Source organism: Giraffa tippelskirchi, chromosome 2, assembly GCF_054371585.1.
Source record: "Giraffa tippelskirchi isolate mGirTip1 chromosome 2, T2T-mGirTip1v1.2.pri, whole genome shotgun sequence".
In the NCBI taxonomy this organism is placed as follows: domain Eukaryota; kingdom Metazoa; phylum Chordata; class Mammalia; order Artiodactyla; family Giraffidae; genus Giraffa; species Giraffa tippelskirchi.
The window spans coordinates 61203305-61215513 of record NC_137276.1 but is presented as its reverse complement, the minus strand read 5'-3'; the positions used below and the strand labels follow the sequence as shown (position 1 = coordinate 61215513).

General features: G+C 40.8%; 1 protein-coding gene across 18 annotated transcripts in view; it reads left to right on the top strand.

The window, feature by feature from the left end:
* LRMDA (leucine rich melanocyte differentiation associated) overlaps window positions 1-12209 on the top strand; it is a 1316989-nt gene that overhangs the window by 340910 nt on the left and 963870 nt on the right. For 7 of the 18 annotated variants that reach the window (XM_081564482.1, XM_081564462.1, XM_081564387.1 and 4 more), the window contains exon 3: window positions 2918-3042. The exons of the other annotated variants lie outside the window; for them this stretch is intronic. In XM_081564482.1, coding sequence (XP_081420608.1) covers window positions 3039-3042 — 4 coding nt within the window. In that variant the 5' untranslated portion in view covers window positions 2918-3038. The remainder of the gene's footprint in view (window positions 1-2917; window positions 3043-12209) is intronic. 18 annotated transcript variants of the gene reach the window in all.

Here is a 12209-nt window from a genome sequence, read left to right as displayed (position 1 = left end):
AATGTTAATGAAATAGATCATGAACATAGCTATTACGGTAATGAATTTTAACACTCACTTTGTTATGTGATATTTTATTTATGAGCTCCTTGATCATTCAGATAAAGACAAGAAGTTTATGGCACTAGATTATGTCTTGTTTTCATAAACATATTCAGTAGTTTAATAAACATAATTTATTTTTTTCTCCTTAAAAATAAGCAAAATTTATGAGAGATTATCTTAGGGTTAATGAAGTCTAACATTAAGGAAATATTACCCTATAATATTGGAGCCTTCAGAGCTGGAGTTGTAATTGCTTAATGCTTTTTTCTACAGGCTATTTTTATAAAGTACATGCTTTGTACCATTAATCCAGTTTTTACAAGTTACACTTAGACCAATTCATTGGGAATTATGTATCCATGTTTATATTTTTCAGTCACTGCTTTCATTAAAAGATGTAGTAAAGAGTTGAAAATTTAATGTAGAAAGAGGGGGGAAAAGATAATTATGTGTATTTGCTTGTGGGAAGTTGCAGCGCATATATTATCACCGCTTTCCGTCATTGAAACCAATTCTCTCTTGTGGCTGTCTTCACTACAGGTGAGAATTTAGTGATTGGTGGTCCCAGGAGGACAGAAATGTAAATTCCTATTGAAAGCCGTCAATAGTTAAAATTTGGAGCCCCATTAATATAGTTCAAGTCAGAATGCACTTAAGTAATGAAAAGCCCAGACGGTGGCCTGGAGTTTCCCCTTCCTCCATCAGGCCTGCCAATTAGCCCAGAGTAATGGATGCCCAGACCCCAGAACAGGACTGAGAGTGGCTGGAAAGGGCAGCCGGGGAAGTGCACTATGGATTTTGGTCATGTGTATTTGACTGTGTCAGCTCATTCTTTTTTGAAATTGAATTTAATGTGTTGAAAATACCCTCTTGATGAATTAATGAACTAAAAGAGGTATTGATATTCAAATAGCGGTGGAAGCAAAGCCTCCCATCACCACCATCATCCTTCTCTGGCCTGTCCCCATATTTTATAATAGCTTAGCATGGTTTCTCACTCCCCTGGAGAAGGAAATGGCAACCCACTCCAGTACTCTTGCCTGGAAAATTCCATGGATGGAGGAGCCTGGTGGGCCATAGTCCATGGGGTCACAAAGAGTCAGACACGACTGAGTGACTTCACACTCACGCTCTCACTCCTCACTGCTGATGGGTAGATATAGAAGGATGAGGGTGGTGGGTAAAGACCTCAGGTCCATCAGTGAATCTTTCCATCTACAGATAATGCTTTACTGAGTTTTCCCCACCCCTTTTCTTGCTGGCTTTTGTACTATTTTAATGTTCTTTGGTATCAAGGTAAACATGTTCCTGGGTGTTTATTGGTGATAGAGAAAAATCAGGGGTCGGGGAAGTTGTGTAGACTTGAGTTGTACTGTAGGCTCTATGAGGAGTTATGTGCTATCTTGTCCCTCACTCTGGAGAACTAGAGTTTGATTTGATCATTCATTCATTTATAAAAATAGTCATTGAGAATTCAGTGAGAAAACTTATTGCTCTAGACCTAAGGATCCAATTTTTAAATTATTATTTTTTTTTTTTAATTATTGAAATATAGTTCATTTACAATGTGTGTTAGTTTCATGTGTACAGAGAAGTGAATCAGATATACATAAATGTGCAAGGCTTTTGTGTGTTTGGAGCTCACTATTTAGGTATGTTCAAACAGTATTTAGAAGTTAAAGAAGCATTCCTCAAAAAGTTAAAGATAGGATTACTATATGATCTAGCAATTCCACTTCTAAGTATATATCCCCCAAAGTTGAAAACAAGGACAAGAACAGATGCTTATACACGCATGTTCATAGCAGCCTTATTCACAATAGTTAAAAGGTAGAAACAATCCATATGTCTGTCTGATGAAATGATAAAATGTGGCATGTACACAGAGTGGAATACTACTCAGCCATTAAAAGGAAGAAAGTTCTGATACTTGTTACAGTGTGGATGAACCTTGAACATATTCTAAGTGAAAGAAGCCAGATTCAAGAGGACAAATGTTGTATGATGTCATTTATATGAGGTACCTAGAGCAGTGGCATTCATAGAGACAGAAAGCGGAACAATGGTTACCACTGGTTGGGAGAGTGAGAATGGGGAGTTATTGTTTAATGGGGACAGAGTTTTTGTTGGAGATGATAAAAAAGTTCTGAAAATGAACAGTGGTCATAGTTGAAAACAGTGTGAACATATTTAATGCCACTGAACTGTACATTTCAGAATGGTTATGATTGTAAATTTGATGGTATGTATAATTTATTGCAATATGAAATGGAGGACTATCTGAGAAAGAAGTGTGTTAGGAAAATGTAGCCTAAAAAATTATTTCCCCGAGGTTTTGGCATACCTTTTTGAAGGATATCAAAGTTTTGCTTCTCAAAGAGCAGTAGGTGAATAGGGTATAGTAATGGCACAAGGGCTTAGGTGTTCTTTTTAGTCACTAGGTAAGTGTCAGAGTCATGTTTAATAAAGATGTGCAGTGCCTGGGTTCTTGATTGGGGTGTTAACACAGAGGCCTGGGTCACATTCATTTTGTAAAATGTTATTGGCTTTGGAGCCGGATCACCTGGATTTGAATCTTGGCTCCCGCAGTTACCAGCTGCTATGCTTGAACAAAGTACAAACTTCTCTGAGCTACAATTTCCTTATCTGTAAAATGGGCTTAGTAAGAATATCTGTCTTACAGCAATGTGGGGATATTAAATAAGGCAACACAGATGAAGTTATTAGAATACACAGTACATAGTAAACCCTCAATAAGTGTTATATGTTATTATTATTGTATGGATAACTGTGTATAATCTCAACTATGATCAGATTTATCAAAAACTCCAATGTAACCTGTTCATTGACTTTCTACCACTGTCTTTGCCAGAGAGGCTCCGTTTTATGGGCAGTGTTAATTTGACCAGGAAGAAGGGACACCTCATTTCTTCCTACCAGCAAAGAATCTGACTCCCTGAAGGAATTACCATCTATTTGACTTCAATCAGCTGATGGGTATGCATACATTATCCCATTCTTATTTAAATTTTCAAATTTTGTCAGAATGCCCAGGAAACAGGGTGTCTTGGATAATTTAATTTTCTGACTAACCAACACCTACAAGATACCACTTTCACTTCAGGTTTTATTTGTGAGAAGTTTTTCTAAAATCCGGCAATGACCTTTGTTTCCTTAGAAAGTATAGTGGATAATAAAATTTAATCTTCCCTTGACAATGAAAGATTTCAGAACCATTTCAAAAAATCTGTTCATATTGGCCAGAAATATAAATGTTCATCTAGAAGATTGGGCTGCCTGTATACTGAGTCAGGACTATCCAAAGACAGATTTTTAATAATGCCCTTTAAAAAAGACGAACTCAGTCTTTGTAGCTTTCCCTTAAAATTAGAGTATGGGCAAAAAAATCATGATTGCTAGTTTTGTATTTAGTTTTCTTAATACATTTTGGGAACATCTCTCTCATCACAACCCTTCAAATAGTCACACATGGTAGGTGTTGCCTTGAAAAGAATAGCTGCTTTATTATCAGAATCAAAGATGAGACTGAGGAAAATGTTTACTACCTGGATAAACAAGAGATACCCAGTCTAGTATAATAGAGCTAAAATAAGAAATCTTTCTTATTCCCCCATGCAGCAAGTTCTATCCAATTTCAAGTCAGTATAAATGTTTATTTTTGGGGGGGAGGGTGGGCTGAGTTGAGGGAGGAACCTGAAGCCTGGTTGGGAGGAGTGTGTTGCATTGGATAGAGCATTGGAATTGGGGAGCTTGAATTCCAACCTTAGTCCCACCTTGCTTGGCTGTGTGACCCTGGATGGCTGTGGTCCTCTCTGAACCTCAGCTCTCTCTAGCTGAAGGTGCAAAGGTGCTGACTTGATGCTTTCCAAAGTGCCTTCTGCTTGAACATGTGGACTGAGAATTACTGTGAGGTATCAAAGTTGCTGCCTACCTTTACTCTTTCATAGTAATTTGGAGCCTTCCAAAACCAAATGTCGATTAATCTGGCTTCATAGAGTTGTTGTGCAAGGGGCTGGCAGAAGAATCCAGATTCATTTCAGCCTTGCTTTCCCTACTGTTCTTCAGTTTTGCTCCTGCCTGGTTTAGCCTCTCATTTTCTTCCTCTCTTTCTTCAGTCTGCTTACTCCTTCCTGCTCTAGGCTCCTCCTCAGCCTGTCTCGATTATTGATTAGAAATCACCAAATAGTTTCTGTAACCATGTCATCAGCGACTGCCAAGGCTCTTGTCATTATTCCAGCCACACAGGGGGAAAATGACTGGGGAAAAATGGCATTTTCCAGCTCAGGTGCAAAGCATTCTGAAGTGTGGCTTAAGCTGGCACTTTTCACTTAAACCTCTTCTGAAAGTGCTTATGCAAAAGCAGCCGACTCCAGCCAGTGAACTATTTCCCAGAGCCCCCAGTTTAGATTCTCTTAATTTTCCATATTTCTTGAGCTTGCCCTTGCTGCTTTCCTGCCTGATGCATGCTAGAGAGGAAGTACACAAAGGAATTGTGCAAAGTTTGGAAGCAACTGGCAGGTGGGTTTGCATTTTTCCAGGTTAATTCACTTGATGAAAAGCTGCTGTGGGTGATGTGTCATATATCAAAGGCAGGGCATCAGTAATCTTTGCTCAAGGGCACGGCTAACAGACAGATAGACGGGAGAATGAGATGGAAAAAAGCAACTCATCCTTTTCTGCTAACACCACGAAGGAGATAAAGGAAGATTTATGAGTCATCTTGGACCACATACCAGCAAGCAGCATACCGTATTTTTCACATGTTCCCAAAATTGGTGGTGGAAGGCAGAATGCTTGTCACAGTGTCCATCCGGCCTTTTTGAAAACAATGGGATCCTTGAAGTCTCTAGCTGTGGAGTCAGCTCTTTGCCCGCCCTGCAAAGAGGTGTCTGTGTGTGTGTGTGTGTGTGTGTGTTCAAAGCATCTCTGCCCTCTCTAAGCACATGATATCATGATCTGTAGTTTAATAATGTGACCTCTACAGAATAAAAAATAAGATTCCCTGAAACAGACATGACTGATTTGTAGGCACTTAGATGGTGACTCGGTAAAGACTTTTTCAGCTGCCTCTCACCTAGTGAATTTCACTTTGGTGATAGGCAGCCTCACATAGTGACTGCTTTGTGGTATAAGGAAGCAGAGGAGATGATTCTGTTGTTTTTCTTTTCCTTTTCTGCCTCTCAGATGAGTCAACCCCTGCCAGATACAAACAAAGATTTGCAGCCCAGGTTAATTTGAATGGGCCATTTTGTGTGGAGTTAACCAGAACACTCGTTCCTGGGAGGGCTCAGAGCTTCTTTATTCAGACAGCCCGGCCAGACAGCCCGGCAGCTGACTCGGGAAGTGTTGTGTAGAACAATTGATGGGAGTGGGAAGAGGTTTCTTAATATTCCTCTCCCCAGCCTTGAAAAAGGCACCTGGATTGCAGCTGGATCACGCCTGGGACTGTGACTATTTACTTCACATAGCAGTTTAAAAAGTATGGTGAATTAAAAGCAAAACAAAACAGATTTTGAATTTCTTCTAAGACCTCTGCAGTATGCTTTATTTTTTTTCTTTTTGAGAGGCACACAATTAACATTCTGTGCAGAAGGTCGTGATTGATTCTGCACAGTGGTGGCTGTATGAGCAAACCTCATTTAGACAGCTGAGTGAAATATACAGGGTAGAAGAATTTATGGGACCCAGAGAAGCTCACATGCAGAATGAAAAGGAGCCACCTTCCCCTCTCCTCTCCAGCCCCTGCATCCCCATTCTTCACGTGCTCAGAATGGCTCCCCTCCAGCCACTGGGGTGCCCACTCGGTGTGGTGATGCTGAGCCTGACATGACCCAGCAGAGAAGATGGAATACCACTTCATCATGCAGCTCTCCTGTGGGAAGCATGGAGTGTGTAATCAGAGAGACAGGAGGAGCTCTCAGAATCCGTTATGTGAGGCTGACAAGGTGAGGAGGTAGATAGTGGTGGCTCTAGGTGCTACGCCATATCCTGAAAAACGGCTTGTCCACGTGCTCTGGGCTTCTGCTTTGACCTTCACCGGATAGATCGTTGGGAGGCTTGACTGTCTACCTCAAACAGTACAGGCCACTTTCTTAGAAAAATCACCAACTTTGTTTTGCAAAGGAAGTTCAGGAATCAATTTGGGTACGTGCACCCAAGTATCTGCCACATAGTAGGTCCTCTGTAAACAGTTGCTGCACTGAATTGACTTCATTCTCATGAGGATGTGGCTCTCACAAGAGGAAGAACTTTTATCCACTCTCTTGGCTGCTTGATCCCCAGTGCTGTGGGTAGCATCCTGTACATAACATTTGCTTGATAAGCATTTGTTGCAAGGAATGAAAGAATGAATTCGCAGATCCATGTTTGGTAGTCAGGGTTTCTCATTTCCCTTGTGGCTTATATGTAGGATGGCTCTTAGCTAAGGTAGAAAATAAGAGGGAGGTTTGTCTGTGTTTTGTTTTGAGCCCCTTCCTGGGGTTCAGATCCTTTTCTAATGCCTGTACCTGACTTTCATGCACCTGCTAGGGTCCTCTGCTTGGCTCACCTTTATGTTTTGATTTCTTAAACCAAATTCATGTCCATTTAATGACTCTGTCTTAATGCTGCCCAGAATACTGATAACATTTATTAATACCTCAGTATAAATTAGGGTATGAATTATTATGATTTCTACTTCAAGGAATAATTCAAATTTTTAAGAAGCTTCTTTTCCTGATCTATTTGTCCTTTGTGTTTTTGGTACCTCCGGTAGACTTTAAAATGTCCTTCCCCAAGATGTGAAATTTTAGTCTCTTGAACTTGTAAGCATTACCTTACATGGCATTAAGTTCAGGTGCTTGAGATGGGGAGATTATATCCTGGGTTATCTGAATAGGTTGTAAATTGAATCACATATATCCTATGAGGGACTTCCCTGAATCCGCCTGCCAAGCAGGAGATACAGGTTCGGTCCCAGGGTCAGGAAGATCCCCTGGAGGAGGAAATGGCAACCCATTCAAGTATTCTTGCCTGGGGAATCCCATGGACAGAGAGCCTGGAGGGCTACAGTCCATGGGATTGCAAACAGTTGGATACGACTTAGCAACTAAACCACCAACACCATCCTTATGAGGGGGAGGGGCAGAAAGATATTTGATCCATACACAGAGAAGGTGATGTGAAGGCAGAACAGAGACAAAGATACTGGCCTTGGAGATTAGAGGAGGTGGCTGCAAGCCAGGGAGTGCTGGCAGGTGTCAGAAGCTGTAAGGGGCATGGAACAGGTTCTCCCTGAGAGCTTCTGGAGGGAGTGTGGCCCAGCTGAAATCTTGATCAGGCCCAATGGCACTGATTTCAGACTTTTTGTCTCCAGAACTGTGGGAGAATAGATTTCTGTCGTTGGAAGTCAACGACAAGTCAAGTTGTTTGGTACCCCAGTGATAGGAATCTCATTCAGCCCCTAATGGCCTAGAGGCTGAATGGATATCAGTATTGGGCAGCTCATTTTCTCCCATTGCTATACTTTATAGGTGGGGCCCCTAAAGGACAGAAAAGGGGCAAATTATTGTACGAATAGCCTTAGTAATTTCTCTGCTATGCTTTATAATGATTTTATCCCTTAAGAACCTTGTACTTTGGGTGGATAATAATCACCCCATTATACAAGTAAGGGAACCACCAGATTGAAATATACTGAAGATATTCAGCTGGTAAACACTGAAGTTTGTATTTGAATGTAAATATTCCAGATCTTACTCCAGTGGGTTACTCCTGACATCTGTTAATTTTCATTTCTGTTCATGTACCGTTTTTCAGAGTCGTGAGCTAAAGTCAGACACAGATATTTCTCTGCTTTGTCCCTATTCTTAGATTGTAGTCCCTCAGTCTCAGCTTCTGTTACATTAAGTAAACCTCACTGAACCTAGAAAAGTCTACCATTATGTCAGAGTGTCGACTCTGATAGCCAAGTAGCTCTTTGGGGTTCTTTAGTGTCAAAAGCAGCTGTGTTATATAGTAAAATGCAATGGGGTGTGTGTGTGTGTGTGTGTGTGTGTGTGTGTGTGTGTGTGTGTGATCAGGGTTGGAGGGAGAGGGAGATTTGGAATAAATATGTAGGTATAATTGTGAGTTGCAAACTAAAAATGCTTTTGTTGTTTAGTCACTAAGTCACGTCAGACTCTTTGTGACCCCATGAACTGCAGCACGCTAGGCTCCCTTGTCCTTCACTATCTCCCAGAGTTTGCTCAAACTCATGTCCATTGAGTTGGTGATACCATCCAACCATCTCATCCTCTGTTGCCCTCTTCTCCTCCTGCCATCAATCTTTCCCAGCATCAAGGTATTTTCCAATGAATCAGGGTTATGATTATTTTTTTGAACTACTAGATATAACTGGTCTCCCAGACAGCCTTTTTTTTTTTTTTCATATAGCTAGCTTTTCTTGAACCAGCCAGTGCTTGCAATTCAGACCTGAGATATCAGTGTTGAAAGAACACTTACTCTGAGGAGAAGTCAGACTTAATGGAAGCTGGAACTCATCAGGGACGGGCCAAGTGTGCATGTCCTATGAAACCTGTGGGATTTGAGGGAGTGTTTTGATTGCAGAAACTGCAATCAGAGGTTTGCTGCAGCCTTCATGCTGTCAAATGGGGGAAATTTAACTTTGAGTACAGCTACTCGAGACACACAAATCACCATCTTCACGTGTGGCAGTCTTTGCCACTTCCAGCAAGTTACAGAATTATATCAGAGGAGCGGAGTGTGATACCACTACTTGGATGGTTACTTACAAGAAAAACGTTCCAAATCTGAGAATTATTAAGAAGTGAGAAAATCCCTTAATTGCAACAAGTTACCCACTGCACAGAAAGACTCTGTGGCAGAGAAAATTGGCAGTGTTCTGATGATAAGATTGAACAGCTGAAAGACTCCTATTCAAGCTACTTTTCGAGTAATAAAGCTAATAATTTTTCTCACAGACTGCTGCGATAGCCATAATTCTGTTTTGTTAAGATGTCTGTTCTCTATACTTGACTGAATACTCACATGCTTATTTTTGGCCCATCATAATTATACATAATGTGTGTGTGTGTGTGTAACAGTAGTTTTCAAATTTTTTGTATTTTATTTTCTCCTTTTTTTTTTTTTATGAAGTGTCTCTTACCCTGTATTTTAAAGTTTTTAATACATCAAAAATGGCTAAGTGACATTAATCTTTGTTTTCAGTGGCTCATGCCAGGCAGAGCACCTTCTTTCCTATTTTCTTTATCTTGTGTATCTATTTGATCAAGAGCTGCATTATAAACATTTAATTTAAAAAATTTACTGAAAAACATTGTTTCCATGGTGGTAGTGGTTGAACTCTACATTTAAAGATGGTTAAAATGGAAACTTCTGTTATGCATATCATACCACAATTGAAAAAAATAGTTATATATGTGCACAGTGAAAAATGCAAAAGGTATCAACAACAACAAAAAAATCTTTTTTCCCCCGACAACCTTCCCTTTCCCAGAAGCCGCCATCACTAACAACTCTTGTATAGCCTTACAGAAACTTGACGTTTCTATTCAAGCATAGGATTATGTTTTGAAAGAATTGTGTAATGGGAAAATAAAGCCAGATTGGTTCTGTGGAGGCTAGGGAAGGGAAGGGGGGGAGGGAATGATGGATGAGAGAGGGAGATGGGTGGGGGAGGTAAGACTCATGTTGACCGAGTTCTAATTCTGAACATTTGTGTAAACCCTTCTCCATGGTCTCATGTCATGCTGTTTCATCAAGGGTTAGGGAGTGAATTGGGAAGTTGTGGGAAGCCAGGAAGAGAATGTGAGTCCAGAGCTATTGTTTGTTGTGGTCCAAAGGGAGAGAGCTGTGAGTAATGGGGCGCAGTTAAGCAGAGAGGAATTTAGGCTGGGAAAATCAGGACAGATTTCACAATGGGGAGAGTGTATGGACATATCCCTGGGGAGGTAAGGGAAGCCTTGCCATTGGAGGGGTTGGAGGCAAGACTTGACACAAAGCATGAGAAAATAGATGACAGGGAACCATCCCTGGGGGTTGGTACAGCGACCTTAATCAGGCTCTTTCCTGCCTAGCTCTGGATTCACTGATTCAATCTCAAATGATCCAAGGGAGAGGAACAATTGCTTGGAAAATGGCCTTAGGGAATGATGGCTATTGACAGTAGATATCAAAAGACTCTCCCACACAAATTGGCTCCATCTATCCATCCATCTATTTACTCACCCGTTCATCCATCTATCCATTGTTCATCCATTTAACAAATAGTTTTTCAGTGTCTACTAAGTATCTGTATTGAAGGTACTTTGAATAGGCTGATGAGAAAAGTCACTTATACTGATACTTGTGGATCAGATGGAAAGAACTGGAGATAAACATTTCAGACATATGCGAAGGCCACAGGATATGAGAAGGTTTAGCAAGTTTGAGGACCAGAGATAACCAAGTGAAGAGATTGAAAGAGGTTTAAGATGAAGAGGCAGGTCAGGGGCCAGATTTCTCAGGGTCTGATGAGCTCTGACTGGAAATTAGAATTTTATTCTAATAGCAATGGGATTTGAGTATATAGATCTAGGAGGGCCTGTTGCTTCTGCTTTCAGACTTTCTTTATACCTTCTAGTCTCCACTTTTTGCCACTTTATTGACTATGCCAAAGCCTTTGACTGTGTGGATCACAATAAACTGTGGAAAATTCTGAAAGAGATGGGAATACCAGACCATCTGACCTGTCTCTTGAGAAACCTGTATGCAGGTCAGGAAGCAACAGTTAGAACTGGACATGGAACAACAGACTGGTTCCAAATAGGAAAAGGAGTACGTCAAGGCTGTATATTGTCACCCTGCTTATTTAACGTATATGCAGAGTACATCATGAGAAACGCTGGGCTGGAAGAAACCCAAGCTGGAATCAAGATTTCCGGGAGAAATATCAATAACCTCAGATATGCAGATGACACCACCCTTATGGCAGAAAGTGAAGAAGAACTAAAGAGCCTCTTGATGAAAGTGAAAGAGGAGAGTGAAAAAGTTGGCTTAAAGCTCAACATTCAGAAAACTAAGATCATGGCATCTGGTCCCATCACTTCATGGGAAATAGATGGGGAAACAGTGGAAACAGTGTCAGACTTTATTTTTGGGGGCTCCAAAATCACTCCTGATGGTGACTGCAGCCATGAAATTAAAAGATGCTTACTCCTTGGAAGGAAGGTTATGACCAACCTAGATAGCATATTTAAAAGCAGAGACATTACTTTGTCAACAAAAGTCCGTCTAGTCAAGGCTATGGTTTTTCCAGTGGTTATGTATGGATGTGAGAGTTGGACGGTGAAGAAAGCTGAGCGCTGAAGAATTGATGCTTTTGAACTGTGGTGTTGGAGAAGACTCTTGAGAGTCCCTTGGACTGCAAGGAGATCCAATCAATCCATCCTAAAGGAGATCAATCCTGGGTGTTCATTGGAAGGACTGATGTTGAAGCTGAAACTCCAATACTTTGGCCACTTCATGCGAAGAGTTGACTCATTGGAAAAGACCCTAATGCTGGGTAGGATTGGGGGCAGGAGAAGAAGGGGACGACAGAGGATGAGATGGTTGGATGGCATCACTGACTCGATGGACATGGGTTTGGGTAGACTCCGGGAGTTGGTGATGGACAGAGAGGCCTGGCGTGCTGCAATTCATGGGGTCGCAAAGAGTCGAACATGACTGAGCGACTGAACTGAATTGTGGTTGTCAGAGGTAAAGAAGGTCTTTTGATACAGAATCAGCCAGGTCTGTGAAAGGCAAGTACAGGAACACAGTGAGAGTGGGAAAGATATTGAGGCTGTCTTGTAGTTCTGCTTTTGCTTCCGATGGTCAGGATCTTCCGGAGGAGGCCTGTGGTATGAAGATAATTATACTGGAGAAGGATCACCTAAGGTGAACCAACTTAAATGGAAAGCAAAATGTAATAGCAAATATCAGGGAAATTTTGGAATTTGATCTTAAAAGCTGAAACTCAAAATTATGTATATATGTATATATATTTTATATCAAAAATATTTTCAATTGCAACAATGTAGTTGCAACTATGGTATAATTCTTAAAAAGTTCAACAATTAAATTTTTCCCATTTTTTTTTCTTATAAAATTACATACTTGCCCCA